Here is a 17,428-nt window from a genome sequence, read left to right on the forward strand (position 1 = left end):
TCCCATCCTCATCAGATGTGTTTAATCTTCTCCCTTTCCTTCCAAACACCCATCTTACCCACTTTGGTGCAGTGACAGACCAACCAAAAACCTTCCTAAGGTGTCAGATTTGCCCCCTGGATCCCTGCTTGAAATAAAACCAATTGAAATATGAGATGGCTAAAAGTTCAGGAGTCCAGCTTTTATCTCCAAAGGTAACATACTCAGAACCTCCTCCAAACGTCCTGGGACTTCCCCCCAGATTATTAAAATGCCCCATCCACAGCGAGCCCATGACAGTGAACCACAGCCAGGGTGTGTAGGCCAAGCTGTTCTGAAGCAGGCAAGTGAAACATTTCTCTCTGTGCTTCCCTTGGAGGTTTGTTTGCCTGGGAAAATAAAATCCCCCAAATTGAAAATTGTCTGCTGAAAATCCAGTCCTGCTCTGTTCTGGCACTTTGATTTGAATGTATTGTTGTTCTTCTCTTCTGGTTTCTGAATTATTTCAGGTTTCGGTTGGCAAAAAGATCAGTTTTCAATTTCTAAGCACAAAGGGGGAAAAGTATGTTGAAAGTATCTATATTATAAACATACACCTCATGCCTGGGGAATTACGAAATGAAACGTTCCCAGCTCCAGTTATGAAGAGAAAAGAGAAGGAGGGGGGAGAGATGAGCAGAGCTTTCTATTTAATATGGAAATTTAGAACATGCTGTAAAATCCACAAGCTGATTCACACACAAAAACCTAGCAAGAAAAGCTCCCCAAAGGAGTCAGAATCACTGGGGGTGGGGGCTGTGGCATGGGCTTGAAGAGCACTGTGCAGAGGAGGGGGTTGTGGGTTGATACTGAGGGGCACTGGGAATAAGGGGGTGCTGTGCATTGCCTTGTGGCAGCAGACGGTGCAGTACGACTGGTAGCCGTCGTCATCTCCTGGGTGCTCTTGGCCAACCTCAGTGAGCTAGGTCGGGGCACCCGGACAGACATGGGTGCTCCTGGAAGACCTCGGTGAGGTCTGTCAGGGGCGCCTGGACATAAATGGGAGTGACTCCAGGTCATTCTCAAGTTTATTCTCATGGAGATTCAGTCTGCCTGGAAACGATGATGGCTACAGTCATACTGCACCATCCGCTGGCGAGCACCCAGGAGACGACGACGGCTAGCAGTCGTACAGTGCCGTCTGCTGCCAGCCTACCCCTTGCTCCCCTCTCCCTCCCTCCGTGAAAGCAACGGCTGACAATAGTTTCGCGCCTTTTTCTGTGTGGGCGCCATATTGCTGTCAGCATTGTCATCCACCCGCCGTTTCCGCTGCCACTCTGCTTTTCTGCAGACGCCATAACATGGCAAGCATGGAGTGCGCTCAGATCACCGGGGCAGTTATGAGCATTTTAAACACCATGCGCGTTATCCAGCAGTATATGCAGAACAAGAACCTGCAAAAGCAGGCGAAGGCAGCGCGGTGACGAGAGTGATGAGGACATGAACACAGACTTCTCCCAAAGTACGGGCCCCAGAAATTTGGACATCATGGTGGCAATGGAACGCCAATTCTGGGCCCGGGAAACAAACACACACTGGTGTTGCGGGTCTAGGATGATTCCCAGTGGCTGCAAAACTTTCACATGCGTAAGGGCACTTTCATGGAACTTTGTGACTTGCTTTCCCCTGCCCTGAAGCACAAGAATACCAAGATGAGAGCACCCCTCACAGTTCACAAGCGAGTGGTGATAGCCCTGTGGAAGCTTGCAATACTAGACAGCTACTGGTCAGCCAGGAATCAATTTGGAGTGGGCAAATCTACTGTGGGGGTTTCTGTGATCCAAGTAGCCAACACAATCAAAAAGCTGCGGCTATCAAGGGTAGTGACTCTGGGAAATGTGCAGGTCATAGTGGATGGCTTTGCTGCGATGATTCCCTAACTGTGGTGGGGCTACAGACGGAACCCATATCCCTAGCTTGGCACTGGACCACCAAGGCAGCGAGAACATAAACCGCAAGGGGTACTTTTCAATGGTGCTGCAAGCACTGGTGGATGACAGGGGACGTTTCACCGACATTGACGTGGGATGGCCAGGAAGGGTTTATGACCCTCGCATCTTCAGTAACTGTCACGGAGTGTAGGGGAGTCAGGCCCTGCACCCCCGGGCTCCCTGCCGATTCACCAGGACTCTCAGCCAGCCAGCAAAGCAGAAGGCTTATTTAGACAACAGGAACACAGTCCAACACAGGTCTTGCAGGCACAGATAACAGGATCCCCCCTGTTAGGTCCATCTTGGGGGCCTCACAGCCCCCCTCGGGGATCGGAGCCCTCTCTCCCTGCTTCCCCTCTTTTCCCCAGCCAACTCCCGTCTGCCCAACCCCCTCCGGCCCCTCCTCTCTCCTCCGCTTCTTTCCCGGACCAGGAGGTCACCTGACCCCTTCGTCTTCAACACCTCTAGCCCGCACCTTTGCAGGGAGGGGCCGGGCCATCAGTTGCTAGGAGACAGAGCTTCAGGCATTTGGCTGCATGGCCTTTTGCTGCTAGATACTTAGGATCTGTCCCCAGCCCCCAGTGCGACCAGTCCCACTTCGTCACACCTCTCCCCCCTTCGAGACCGAACTGAGCGGGGTCACTCCAGCCAGTGACCTGGGGAAATTTGAATCCACCTACATTCCCACAGAGGCCCCAGGGTCCCCCCGATCTGGGGGGAGAGTCACCCCAGGTCATTCCAGTTTCCTGCCCCCCTGTAGGTCGGGGGGACTCGAGGGCACTTGCAGGTTGCAGGGGGGAAGCCTTATGCCGCCCGCGCCCTTTCCCCACCCCAGTACCCCTGGGGTGCACGCAGGGCTGGGGCCTTCTCCCCACGTTCCAGTCTGGGGGGCTGTGATTCGGGCTCTCTCGGTGCAGAGTCCCCCTTTTGACCCTGGCCCCCCTCTGGACAGGCTCCTCGGGGCGGGGCCCGGGCCTTACAGCCATCTTCCCCCTGTCCCGGGCCTTCCTCCCCCTCTGGCAGACGTCACAGGAGGGGCAGTGCTGCCGGACATGGGCAAAGACCCCAGGCCAGTAATAGTTCTGTAGCAGCTTCTGCTGGGTACGCCAGGCTCCCTGGTGCCCTGAGGGGGGAATGTCATGGGCCTGGCACAGCAGCTGGTGGCGATACTCCTGGGGTACCACCAGCTGCCTCCTGATCCCCCCTGACTCCATCTTCCCTGGGGGAGCCCATTCTCGGTACAGGAACCCCTTCTCCCACAGGAACCTTTTCTGGCCACCTCGTCCCATGGTCTGTCCCCCCCCGAGGCTGGCCAGGTCCCCTATCCTCGGCAAGGAGGGGTCTTCCCGCACCGCGGCCTGGTACTCAGCCGCTGGGGCAGGGGCGGAGATCTGCTCTCTCTCCCCGGCTGGGTCTGGGGCCACAGCCTCTCTGAGCCCTGTCCCTGGGCGTTCCCTCCCCACCGGGTCAGGGTCCGGTGCTTCGGGCAGAGTGCCTTCCCCGGTGTCAGGGTGCAGAGCCCTGCGCCGGCTCTGACTATGGTTCACGGCCAGGGCACCCCGGGTGTTACTGGGCCAGTCCTCTAGATCCCCCCCCCATTAACACCTCCGTGGGCAAAAGTGGGTGCACCCCCACGTCCTTGGGGCCCTCCTTGTCCCCCCACTTCAGGTGTACCCTCGCCACAGGCACCCTGAATGGGGTCCCGATCACACCCCTCAGGGTCAGGTAGGTGTTGGGCACCATCCGATCTGAGCCCACCACCTCGGGCCGGGCCAGCGTCACCTCTGCGCCCGTGTCCCAGTACCCAGTGACCTCCCTCCCGTCTACCTCCAGGGGAACAAGGCACTCGCTCCGGAGGGGCAGCCCTGTGCCCACCCTGTAAACCCAAAACTCAGGGTTGGGAGCATCCAGCCCCTCGGAGGGGCCGACCCGGGACCCCCCTCCCTCCTTCGCAGGTGGTACGCGGCCAGCCCCCCTTTCCTGTGAACGCTGCCCCTCATCCGGCTGGGTCTCTACCCAGTTGACCCGGTGTGGGGTTGGTCTGCTCAGTTTGTCCGGGAGTTTGGGGCACTGGGACCGCAGGTGGCCCCTCTGGCCGCATTGATAGCAGCGCACGTCCCGTTGGTCCCCTCGAACCGGTCGGTTGTCCCTGGCGCTGGCCGTTCCCTTTGGGAGGGGATTCTCCCGATTCCCCTTTAGGGTGGTCCCAGGATGACTCTCTCTCTGCGTCGCGACGGGCCTGTTCCTTTGGGGATCCTCCCTGCCACCCCCCAACCGGCTCTTCACATAGTCATTGGCCAGCCGCCCTGCGTGTCGCGGGTTCTCTGGCTTTTGGTCCCTTAACAACAGCCTCAGGTCGGATGGGCACCGCTCATACAGCTGCTCCAGTACCAGCAGTTTAACCAGGTCCCCCTTCGTCTGGGCCCCATCTGCCCACTTGCTGGCGTATCCCTCCATGCGGACGGCCAGCTGCAGATAGGAGACCTCAGGGGTTTTATCCTGACTCCGGAACCTCTCCCGGTACATCTCAGGGGTCAGCCCAAACTCGCGCAGCAGGGCCTGCTTGAATGGGTCGTAGTTCCCTTTCTCCTCCTCTCCCAGCTGGCCGTACAATGCCACGGCTTTGGGGTCCAGTAAGGGGGTGAGAACCCAGAGCCTGTCCGCAGGATCCACCTGGTGCAGCTCGCAGGCCGTCTCAAAGGCATCCAGGAAGTCACCCATGTCCTCCCCCTCCTTGCGCGGGGCCAGGATGGACTTATCAAAGCTCCGCGCAGTCCTTGGACCCCCTTCACTCACCGCCGCCCGGGGCCTGCTGCCCCCCAGCCTCGCCAGGTCCAGCTCATGTTGACGCTGTCGCTCTTTCTCCGCCCGTTCCTGCTCCCTCTGTTGCGCCTCATGTTCCCTCTGTCGTGCTTCATGTTCCCTTTGTTCCTTACGATCCTCCAGCTCTCTGTTTTAGCTCTCTCTCCCATTCCAGCCGCTGGCGCTCCACGGATGAGCGTCACCTGGACGATTCCCGGCTGGGGGGTGAGCTTCGCCGAGAGGATCCCCTGCTGGCCGGGGGGGTCACGGTGCCCTCGGTAGCTGGGCTCCTCCTCCCCCTCGGCCTAGGGGTGGGAGGTCTCGGGGAGCCCTCAGTGGCCGGCTGACCACTCCCAGCGGGGACAGACACTGGTGCCTGCGCTGCATCTGCCCGGCTGCTTCCCTCAGAGACAGGGATCCGTTCATTCACACGATCTGCCTCCTACAGCCGGGCCATCAGCTGGTTCTTGGTGAGTTTCCCATAGCACAGCCCCCTGTGCTCGCAAATCTCCACCAGGTCACACTTGCGCTGCGTGGCATACATCTTCCTGCTGGCCACTCGCAGGCCGGGGTGCTCGCCGCCCCCCACGGGTTCCAGGGGGACCCCTAGTGTGCCAGTCCTTGAGGTCACCCCCTCTCTGCCAGGGTCGAGCTGCAGCCTCCTCCGCCCCTGGGATCGCTCGCTGTGATCCCCTGGGTGACCCTGTTACTGCAAAGTCCTGCTCTCTGGTCACACTCTCCCAGGGGTTAATCGCCCCGTCGTTTTACTGCGCCCCAGTCACTTACTGCAGGAAGCGCCGTCCACGGGGTGCAGTCATCCCACCGCTACCACCAGTTGTCACGGAGTGTAGGGGAGTCAGGCCCTGCACCCCCGGGCTCCCTGCCGATTCACCAGGACTCTCAGCCAGCCAGTAAAGCAGAAGGTTTATTTAGACGACAGGAACACAGTCCAACACAGGTTTTGCAGGCACAGATAACAGGATCCCCCCTGTTAGGTCCATCTTGGGGGCCTCATAGCCCCCCTCGGGGATCAGAGCCCTCTCTCCCTGCTTCCCCTCTTTTCCCCAGCCAACTCCAGTCTGCCCAACCCCCTCCGGCCCCTCCTCTCTGCTCAGCTTCTTTCCCGGACCAGGAGGTCACCTGACCCCTTTGTCTCCAACACCTTTAGCCAGCACCTGGTGATGGCCGGGCCAACACCAGGGGCCCGGCCATCAGTTGCTAGGCGACAGAGTGTCAGGCATTTGGCAGCATGGCCTTTTGCTGCTAGAAACTTAGGATCTGTACCCAGCCCCCAGTAAGACCAGTCCCACTTCGTCACAGGAACTCTGGTCTGTTTCAACAGCTGCAGCAAGGGACTTTCTTCCCAGACCAGAAAATAACCACTGGGGATGTTGAAATGCCTGTCGTTATCCTGGGGGACCCAGCCTGCCCCTTAATGCCATGGCTCATGAAGCCAGACACAGGCAGCCTGGACAGTAGTCAGTAGCTGTTCAACTATAGGCTGAGCAAATGCAGAGTGGTGGTAGAATGTGCCTTTGGACGTTTAAAAGCTTGCTGGTGCAGTTTACGAACTCGGTTAGACCTCATCAAAAATATTCCCATTGTTATTACTGCTTACTGTGTGCTCCACAATATCTGTGAGAGTAAGGGGGAGACGTTTATGGCAGGGCAGGAGGTTGAGGCAAATCACCTGGACGCTGATTATACGCAGCCAGACACCAGGGCAGTGAGAGTACAGGAGGGTGCAGTGCGCATCAGAGAAGCTTTGAAAACCAGTTTCATGACTGGCCAGACTACGGTGTGAAAGTTCTGTTTGTTTCTCCTTGACGAAACCCGCCCCCTTGGTTCACTCTACTTCCCTGCAAGCAGGGCCAGCTCCAGGCCCCAGCACGCCAAGCGCATGCTTGGGGCGGTATGCCGCGGGGGGCGCTCTGCCGGTTGCCAGGAGGGCGGCAGGCAGCTCTGGTGGACCTCCCGCAGGCGTCCCTGTGGAGGGTCCGCTGATCCCGCGGCTTCGGTGGAGCATCCACAGGCACGTCTGCAGGAGGTCCACCGGAGCCACAGGACCAGCGACCGCCAGAGCGCCCCCCGCGGCGTGCCGCCGTGCTTGGGGCGGCGAAATTGCTACAGCCGCCCCTGCCTGCAAGCTAACCACCCTCCTCTCCCCCCTTCGATCACCACTTGCAGAGGCAATAAAAACGTCGCTGTTTCACAATCATGCATTCTTTATTAATTCATCACACAAATAAGGGGTATAACTGCCAACGTAGCCTGGGAGAGGTTAGGGAGGAGGGAAGGACGAGGCCACACTGCACTTTAAAACTTACTGAACGCCAGCTTTCCATTGCTTGTGCAGTCCTCTGGGGTGGAGTGCTTGGGTGCCCGGAGGCACCCCCACCGCGTTCTTGGGCGTCTGGGTGAGGAGGCTATGGAACTTGGGGAGGAGGGCGGTTGGTTACACAGGGGCTGTAGTGGCGGTCTGTGCTCCTGCCTTTCCTGCCGCTCAACCATACGCCAGAGCATATCAGTTTGATCCTCCAGTAGCCTCAACATTGCCCCCTGCCTTCTGTCAGCAAGCTGACGCCACCTATCACCTTCAACCCGAGACCTATCATCGCATTCATATTGTGCTTTCCTGGGCTCTGACATTGCTTGCCTCCACGCATTCTACTGAGATCTTTCAGTGTGGGAGGACTGCATGAGCTCAGAGAACATTTCATTGCGAGTGCGTTTTTTTCGCCTTCTAATCTTCGCTAGATGATAGTGTGAGCGTTGAAACATTTGTAGCTGTGGGAGAGGAAAAAAAAAGAGGGAGAAGGGATAGCTCAGTGGTTTGAGCATTGGCCTGCTAAACCCAGGGTTGTGAGTTCAATCCTTGAGGAGGCCACTTAGGGATCTGGGGCAAAAATTGGTCCTGCTAGTGAAGGCAGGGGGCTGGACTCAATGACCTTTTGAGGTCCCTTCCAGTTCTAGGAGATTGGTATATCTCCAATTATTACCTTTTAGAGTAGTAGTTAAAAAGACACATTTTAGAGAACAATGAATTGGCGATGTAAACGGAGGGGCTGCGGTTTTCGGGTTAATGTGCAGCACAAACCCAACTAACCCCTCCCCCTACCCATCCACTCAATTCTCTGTGATGATTGCTTCACCCCTCCCCCACCACATGGCTAGTGGCCACCTCTGAATGTCCCCTTAATAAAATTACCCTATTTCAACCAGGTGACCATGAGGAATGACCATCCAGGAGAGCTTCATAGAGATGTCCCCGGAGGATTTCCGCTCCATCCCCAGACACATTAACAGACTTTTCCAGTAGCTGTAGTGGCCGTGAATGCATCCCAACTCTTCAGGGCAAATTAATCATTAAACATGCTTGCTTTTAACCATGTATTATATTTACAAAGATACACTCACCAGAGGTCTCTTCTCCGCCTGGCGGGTCCAGGAGCCCGCCTTGGGTGGGTTCGGGGGGTACTGTTTCCAGGTCCAGGGTAAGAAACAGTTCCTGGCTCTCAGGGATAACGGTTTCTCCACTTGCTTGCTGTGCGCAACCTCCTCCTCATCATCATCTTCCTCAACCCCAAAATGTGCATCCCTGTTGCGTGATAATCCATTGATGGAGTCAAAGCATAGGGGTTGGATAGTGGTGGCTGCACCCCCTAGAATGGCATGCAGCTCATCCTAGAAGCGGCATGTCTGGGGCTCTGACCCCAAGCGGCCGTTTGCCTCTCTGGTTCTTTGGTAGGCTTGCCTGAGCTCCTTAAGTTTCATGCTGCACTGCTGCGGGTCCCTGTAATAGCCTCTGTCCTTCATGCCCTTGGAGATTTTTTCCAATGGTTTGGGCATTTCGTCTTTTGGAACGTTGTTCTGATAGCACAGATTTGTGTCCCCATACAGCGATCAGATCCCATACCTCCCATCTGGTCCATGCTGGAGCTCTTTTGTGATTCTGGGACTTCATCATGGTCACCTCTGCTGATGAGATCTGCACTCACCTGCGGATTGCCACGCTGGCCAAACAGGAAATGAGATTCAAAAGTTCATGGGCCTTTTCCTGTCTACCTGGCCAATGCATCTGAGTTGAGAGCACTGTCCAGGGAGGTCACAATGGAGAACTCTGGGATAGCTCCCAGAGGCCAATACCATTGAATTGCGATCACACTACCCCAAATTCGACCCGGCAAGGCCGATTTCAGCGCTAATCCCCTCGTCAGGGGAGGAGCACAGAAATAGATTTTAAGATCTCTTTAAGTAAAAAAAAAAAAAAAAAAAAAGGCTTAGTCGTGTGGATGGGTGCAAGGTTAAATAGATCTAACGCTAATAAATTGACCTAAACGTATAGTGTAGACCAGGGCTATATGATCACAGTGTTATTCGATTCCGTTCCATAGTTAGATGTACAATTTTAAAAGCTACTCTCTCTCTCTGGTAGCACATTCAATAGCTCCAAGTATTCATTCCTGATGACTGAACTGCTCTTGAGCTTTCTCCATGCCATAACGGAGGAGTGGAAAAAAGACATGCACAAAAATAAATTGTTTTAGTAAATAGTCATTTGTCTCAAAATCCACCAAAAACCTGAACTTCACCCTATCATAAAAAACTAAATATCCAGTTATGTTATCAAAAGCCCTCAGGAAAGAGAAAAACCCACAACACATAAGAGAATAAGACAGTTTCAGTATCATATAAAATGAAATTCCAGATCATCTTACATTTCATGATGCCAAATTAGAACCGGTTTTCCTATTACGCTGTCCTCTGATCCATTCAAACCTTCTTCACTCAGCACCACCTCATTACTATTCAGTTATGCTAGTTACAAAGGTTTTAGCATCATCATAATAGGGAAAAATCAGCCGACCTTCCCATCTGGAAAGGCTGAAATTATACCTTTTTTCTACCTTTCCTCCTGCCTTTTAATTACATCTCACTATATTCTAAATCAGAAAACTGGTAGAAAAAACTACCTCCTCTTCAGCACAACCACAAGTTATGTCAGAAAACCTGAGAACGAGACTCTTTCCCAACCAGGAAATCTGGTGTCTAACATTCACTTTGCAATGTGATGCTCAGGGTTTATCAGGACTAGGAATGGTAATGGAGATCAGGTCGGCACAAGGGGAAAGCTAACCACAACCACCGCACCTGGGTTATGTCTGCCCTGAAAAAAATAGTTGTGGTTTTACACCCAGATAGCTGATTTGAGCAACTTAGGCCATGTCTACATTACAGACCTTACAGCGGCACAGCTGTAGTGATGCAGCTGCGCTGGTGTAAAATCTCTTGTGTAGTCGCTCTATCCTGGTGGGAAAGAGCTCTCTCGTCAACATAATTAAACCACCACCAACGAGCGGCAGTAGCTGTATTGGGGGAGAAGCTCTCCTGCCGACACAGCGCTGTGTACACTGCCAATTATGCTGGCAAAACTTGTGTTACTTGGGGGTGGGGGGGTGTTTTTCACACCCCTGAGTGACATACGTTTTGCCGACATAAGTGGTAGTGTAGACGTGGCCTAACAATGTACAGTTCTAGTGGAGACAAGGCACAGCTAGTTTTTATGTCATTGTAGCCAGATCAGGTCAACCCTCTCCCTCAACTCGGGCTGATGGACATTTCTGTCAAAAGGGACACAGACTCCCATAACTCAAAGGACAAAGGAGTTGATAGAAAGGATCACAGGATTCACCCCAAAGTAAGGAGAGTTGCAAAAGGTAGAAGGCATCAACTCACCCGAAGGGAGCTGAGAGACTACAGTAAAGGAATTGGTCCAATCAATCTTCCAGACCACTACGTGGGAATTAACCAATGTATTACCAAAACAAAACCCAAACCAAAAAATCTTTGGGCAGCCCTACTGAATACAAGGATAGTGTTATTCTCCTGTGTGGATTCTCTGATGCGTGATGATCCATGAACTATGACTAAAGCCTTTCCCACACACCGGCATGACTAGAGCTTCTCTCTTGTGTGGATTTTTTGATGCGAGACAAGCCGTGAGCTAGAAGCGAAGCCTTTACCGCACTGAGGGCATCCGAAGGGTTTCTCTCCAGTGTGGATTCTCTGGTGCTTATTAAGCTCTGAGCGCCGAATGAAGCTTTCCCCGCACTCACAGCAAGTGTAGGGTCTCTCTCCTGTGTGGCTTCTCTGATGGACGATAAGCTCTGAGTTCCGACGGAAGCTTTTCCCGCACTCAGCGCATGTGTAGGGCGTCTCCCCTGTGTGGAGTCTCTGATGTGTGATAAGATTTGATCTCTGACTGAAGCGTTTCCCACACTCAGAGCACGTGTACGGTTTCTCTCCCGTATGGATTCTCTGATGTGCGAGAAGATGAGTGCTCGAACGGAAGCTTTTCCTGCACTCGGAGCATGTGTAGGGCGTCTCCCCTGTGTGGATTCTCTGATGCGTGATCATCTGTGATCTATCAGTGAAGCTTTTCCCACACTCAGGGCACGAGTAGGGTTTCTCTCCTGTGTGGATTCTCCGATGTGAGACAAGCTGAGAGCTACAAGTGAAGCCCTTCCCGCACTCAGGGCATCTGTAAGGTCTCTCTTCAGTGTGGATTCTCTGATGTATGACCAGCAATGAGCTTCGAGTGAAGCTTTTCCCACACTCAAGGCATGTGTAGGGTCTCTCACCTGTGTGGAGTCTATGATGTATGATCAGCAGTGAGCGCCGAGTTAAGCTTTTCCCGCACTCAAGACACGTGTAGGGTTTCTCACCTGTGTGGATTCTCTGATGCGTGACAAGGTTTGAGCTCTGACTGAAGCTTTTCCCGCACTCGGGACATGTGTATGGTCTCTCTCCCGTATGGGTTCTCCGATGTGTGATAAGATGTGAACTATGACTGAAGCTTCTCCCGCACTCAGGGCATGAAAAGGATCTCTCTCCTGTGTGGATTCTCCGATGCGAGACAAGCTGTGAGTTAGAACTGAAGCTTCTCCCGCACTCAGGGCATGAATAAGGTTTCTCTCCTGTGTGGATTCTCTGATGCGAGACAAGCTGTGAGCTAGAAGTGAAGCCTTTCCCGCACTCAGGGCATGAATAGGGCCTCTCTCCTGTGTGGATTCTCTGATGTGTGACAAGCTGAGACCTGTTAATGAAGCCTTTCCCGCACTCGGGGCATCTGTGGGGTCTGTCTCCAGTGTGGATTCTCTGGTGCTTTTTAAGCTCTGAGCTCCGAATGAAGCTTTTCCCACATTCACAGCAAGTGTAGGGTCTTTCTCCTGTGTGGTTTCTCTGATGTACGATAAGCTCCGAGTTCCGACTGAAGCTTTTCCCACACTCATGGCAAGTGTAGGGTTTCTCCCCAGTGTGGCTTCTGTGATGCGTGGTAAGGTTTGAGCTATGACTGAAGCTTTTCCCACACTCGGAGCATGTGTATGGTCTCTCTCCAGTGTGGATTTTCTGATGTCTGCTAAAGACTTTCTTATGTCTGAAGGTTTTCCCACACTCCAGGCAGATGTAGGGTGCTCCTCCTGCGTTGAGTCTCTCATATCTAATAAGGTCTGAGCCTCTACTGAACTTTTTCTCTGGTCTGTGCTGACTCTCACAGGCGTTTGCCTCTGCACAGCTCCCGGAAACATTCTCTTTGGATCCTTCCGATAACGTCCCATGTGCTTCTACTTGCTCAGCATCATCTTGTTGAGGATTCTCCACCTCATTCACCATCCCATCACCTGCTGGGATAGAGAGAGAAACCAGACACAGGTCACTCCCTTTGCCAGGGAAAAAGGGAACCTCAGAGAGAGGAATGGAAGGAAGGGGGGAACAAATGAAAGTAAGTGATGGAAAGATCAAACAAAGAAAACTGAGTTTCCCCCAAATCTTTCCCCAAAGGAGAGAGACGAGGGGATCAATTCTGGGTCTAAATCTCAACCAAACACTCAGGGAAAAAGTAGATTGGGGAGGGAGCTACTGTCAGGTGTGAGTCAGGACACGTAAGAAGTCATAAGTGAAGACTGCCAAGAGGATGCCACACCTCCTGAAAACAATCCTGAACTCAGAGAGCTCACAAGGGCTTTGTAGGAATCTCAAATATTTCCTTAATTCAGGGACAGATTTTGAGTTGGTTTAACTGATTCCTCACCTGTGCAGGCCTCTCTCAGGGTCTCTCTTTTCTCAGGGTCCTGGAGGTCTGGGACCCAGGGTTCCTCCCCTCGTTCCAGCCAGGAGATCACATCAGGTTTGGAAACTGGAAACCCTGCACAAGTGACAGAAAACAAGCAAGATCAATCGAATTTCTGGGATACTTGTGTCACATTCTGGGAGTGCAATCCTCACAATGCTTTGCTGTTGTAGCTCCCAGCCTGGAACGCTGACAAACAACCTACCATAAGAACGGCCGTACTGGGTCAGACCAAAGGTCCATCCTGCCCAGTATCTGTCTACCGACAGTGATCAATGCCAGGTGCCCCAGAGGAAGTGAACCTAACAGGCAATGATCAAGTGATCTCTCTCCTGCCGTCCATCTCCATCCTCTGACAAACAGAGGCTAGGGACACCATTCCTTACCCAGCCTGGCTAATAGCCATTAATGGACTTAACCCCCATGAATTTATCTACAGTCGAACCCATTTATCTCGACCTCGGTTAACTTGCCAATCGTATTAAGTCGACGTTTTAGAAGTGGAACCGCCAAATTCTCTCTTTGTCTTAGCATTTTCTCATCGGTTATGTCGGTTCTTTTATGTTGCCGTACCCTAATATCTCGAGCACAAAAGAGGGCCAAATTTGCACTTAACGTCCGTTATCTCGATCCCCATGACCAATCGCCGGCTTTTGAAAATGTTAGTTATCGATGCCACCCCTCACCCAGGGTGCGTCTTATATATTAGTATATAAATAAAAATGATCGTACTTGGTTCACTGCGCATGTGCTGAGTTCACGTAGCACGTGATCACGGTCCGTATGGTCGTTCACTCCCATGCCAGTTCACTCACTCTTGTTGATCTTGTCTGAAGGATAACATGCTGTAGCTATTCTGTTTATTTTTTCCCTTCTAAAAATGTCTGGAGGTGTTAAGAGAAAACTGGACAATCAGTCAATAGAGAAAAAGTATGAAATCATACTGCAGCTAGAAAAAGGAACAAAACCGGCAGACCTTAGTCGTCAGCATGGCATTCCAGCAAACACCATTTCAGGATTGAAAAAGAAGGCCGATGTGATAAAGCAAATGTATGAGAAGTCTGTCTTTGATCCAGCAAGAAAAAAACTTAGAGTGGCTGAGCACAAAGATGTCGACGATGCACTGTTTCAATGGTTCACAAATACGCGAGCAACAAACCTTCCCGTCAATGGTCCCTTGCTGATGGAGAAGGCAGACATCCTTGCTGCAAAGCTAGGACACCCTGACTTTAAAGCAAGTCAGGGGTGGCTGGATCGTTTCAAAAAGAGGCACAACATTGTCTTCAAAGCAATCTGTGGAGAGAGCGCTGCGGTTCAACAGGAACAAGTGGATTCATGGCTGAAGACTCAAATGCGCACAATTTTGGATACCTATGAGACTCGGAACATTTTTAATGCTGATGAAACTGGGGTGTTTTGGAAATGCCTTCCAGACAAGACTATGGCGTTTCGTGGGGAGGCTTGTCACGGTGGAAAAAAGTCGAAGGACCGACTTACAGTGCTAGTTGCTGCTAACATGGATGGAAGCCAAAAACTCCCGCTCTACGTTATAGGAAAGTCCAAGAATCCCAGATGCTTTAAGCAGACCAAAGTTCTCCAATGTGATTACGATGGCCAGCCAAGCGCCTGGATCACAGGAGATCTATTCAGTGCATGGGTGAAAAAGTGGGACAGGAAGTTCCAAGCAGAGAAAAGGAAGGTGGCACTGATCGTGGACAACTGTAGAGCTCATCCGGATGTTCCTGGTCTCAAGGCCATTAAGATCTTTTACCTCCCACCTAACACAACGAGTAAGCTCCAACCAATGGACCAGGGGATAATCCAAGTGCTTAAGGTGTACTACAGGAAAATGTTGATGCGCCAATACCTGCTCCATGATGAAAAGAAGGCACAGTACACCCCTTCCTTTCTAGATGCAATGAACTTCCTGAGATCAGCCTGGAATGACATGAAGAAGGAAACAATCTCAAACTGCTGGATGCACTGCGTCATTCAGGATATTTCCGATGATGAGTTTCAGGCACAGTGCCGTGCAGCCGCAGAAGAACTCGCGGAAGTGGCGGGAAAATCAAGCCTTACAGATGCTATCTTGGAAGAGGAGGCACAGGAGTTAGCCATCACTGTCCAGGAATTCCGAGATTACATAGAAATCGACAAAGACGTCGTTACTGATGGCGTGATCACCGATGAAGACATTGTATCAAGTGTGCAGTCAGCACAGGCAAGCACATCTGCATGCGGCAATGACAAAGAAGATGCGGACGAAGATTTGGAACCAATTCCCTCAGCTGGTGAGGTGGTAGAAATGCTACAGAAAATTCAACGGTATGGTTCTTTTGTAGGAGATGAAACTGTTTTAGACAGCATAAATAATATGGAAGCATTTGTTTTCAAGCAGACTGTTAAAGGCAAAAAGCAACAAAGCATTTTAGACTTTGTAAAGAAACCATAGTAACCGCGTGTACGATACTTTTCAGAGCTGTGTCAGAGTGAAATGACTCGCAAATTTAATTTTGACACTGGTTAGCTTTTTGTAAAAACGAACTACACTCCGCACGTTTTTTGTGATTTTGTGAGCGATCTTTGTGTTTGCAATGTTGGAGAATATAATAAAGGTTTGTATCGAGAATCGACGGTAGTTTGTATTGTATACTGGTAAATCTCTGCTGTTAGTTGGTGCACATATGTACATAAAGAAATTTCAAGCACATGTTAATATATTGCCGCCATATTGGTTTTCGTTTATCTCGATCATCGGTTATCTCGACGCTTTTTGGCAAACCCCTAGGCTGGCAACATAACCGGGTTCAACTGTAGTTCTTTTTTAAACGCTGTTATAGTCCTAGCCTTCACAACCTCCTCAGGCAAGGAGTTCCACAGGTTGACTGTGCGCTGTGTGAAGAACTTCCTTGTATTTGTTTTAAACCTGCCGCCCATTAATTTCATTTGGTGACCCCTAGTTCTTATATTATGCGAACAAGTAAATAATTTTTCCTTATCCACTTTCTCCACATCTCTCATGATTTTATATACCTCTATCATATCCCTACGGAGATCGGCAGTTCCAGAGCAGGGGAATAACGTACTAGAGAAGGCTCCTTTTCTTCTTCGAGTGATGGTCCCTATTGTATTCCACCGAGAGTGAGTAACGAGCAGTACCTAGATAGGCGGAGGGTGAGAGGAAGACGACGGAACTGTGGAGTGGAGGACCTTTGCACCGAATGAGCTGTCTGCCACAGAACCACATTTGTAGCATAATGAGAAGAAAAGATGTGCACTCAACTCCACGTGGCCAATTGCTGGTATTCTCGTGGAATGGGCCTATATCCCACCTGGTTGGGACCATCCTGATAACAGAGCAGAACTCAATTCACCCTGAGTCCCACTTCAAGATTCTCTGGGTGGATACGGCCTGCCCTTTAATTCTCTCTGCTATGGCAACAAATAGTCAGGCAGATCTCTGGAATGGCTTTGTCCTTTGTAGGTAAAAGACCAGGGACCTACGTACATCAAGAAAGTGAAGCTGCCGTTCCTCATTCAAAGCATGTGATTTGGGATGCAGATGAAATGAGACGGCTCTCTGCTAGCTACATTTCCAAATGCTTACGCGTAGACGGTGTTGCGTGGACGACTGCACTGTCAGAATAGGTGGATGGGCTCTGTGGACTATAGGATGTTTCTGAGAAGGTTCACAGGCCCATTGGTGGTAAAACTGGAGATTCTGTAACACTGTGAGAAGACGGCAGGTGATAAAACGTTTGCTTTGGAGCTGATGTATATATGCCTAAGGATCGCAGAGTGGCTCTGGAATCTTTCAGCGAGTGCACAGAGTCATCAGTCTTTTGACTGAAGAGGTGTGATTCATCAAAAGGGAGATCTTCAATCGTGTTCTGCACTTCTCTGGGGAAACCAGGATTCCCTCCTGATGACGACTGCAGTTGCCAAAATGGACAAGGATGTGTCTGCTGAATGAACCATGGCCTGAAGTATCGACTTTGCTTTTAGTTGGGTTTAGTCCTGCTTTGAGCAGGGGGTTGGACTAGATGACCTCCTGAGGTCCCTTCCAACCCTGAGATTCTATGATTCTATGCTACCAACTTGCCTTCCTCTAGGACTTGACAGAAATTGGGCGTGATCCTGTTGAGAAAGACTGTAAGAAGTCGTATTTGGCCATCACTGCCAGGTAGTTTGAGATCCAGAACTGGAGGCCGTCCAAGCAGAAAACCTTTCAACCCATAAGGTCCAGTCCCTTGCCTTCCTTGTCAGCTGGGGTGGAGCGTGGGTGCTATTTAGCTCACTCTATAGCAGCCTGAATCACCAGGGAATTGGGCAGAGGATGAGAGAATAGAAACTTGGAACCGTTGGGGTGGCCAGGGGGAGGACACTGTGCCCCTTTTCTACCCCTTTTGGGGTGGGGGTGCACATGGGCAGGAGATGGCACACAGTATGTGTCTGTTGGAGAGTGTCCTCGTTTGATAGGGCCACCCTGATTGGTACCAACATGTGCACAATGTCCCGCAGGTGGTGCTGCCTGTGCTGCACCTCC

The 17,428-nt window shown here is 51.7% G+C and overlaps 1 protein-coding gene and 1 long non-coding RNA gene across 3 annotated transcripts in view; both read right to left on the minus strand.

Moving 5' to 3' along the window:
- Nucleotides 1-17,428, minus strand: part of LOC123356642 (zinc finger protein 850-like) — a 56,981-nt gene that overhangs the window by 30,606 nt on the left and 8,947 nt on the right. The window contains exons 3-4 of one of the 2 annotated variants that reach the window (XM_045000020.1): nucleotides 12,844-12,957; nucleotides 10,775-12,436 (exon numbers count right to left, since the gene is read on the minus strand). In XM_045000020.1, coding sequence (XP_044855955.1) covers nucleotides 10,775-12,436; nucleotides 12,844-12,957 — 1,776 coding nt within the window. Of the gene's footprint in view, nucleotides 1-8,926; nucleotides 12,437-12,843; nucleotides 12,958-17,428 lie in introns of those variants that run through there. The other variant, XM_045000015.1, reaches the window with a different exon arrangement.
- On the minus strand, nucleotides 6,959-8,489 carry LOC123356698. Its single transcript, XR_006575405.1, has 2 exons — nucleotides 8,169-8,489; nucleotides 6,959-7,538 (listed from the first exon to the last, which is right to left on the minus strand). It is a non-coding gene; the product is annotated as an uncharacterized LOC123356698 (long non-coding RNA).

This window comes from Mauremys mutica, chromosome 26 (assembly GCF_020497125.1).
Source record: "Mauremys mutica isolate MM-2020 ecotype Southern chromosome 26, ASM2049712v1, whole genome shotgun sequence".
Lineage (NCBI taxonomy): Eukaryota > Metazoa > Chordata > Testudines > Geoemydidae > Mauremys > Mauremys mutica.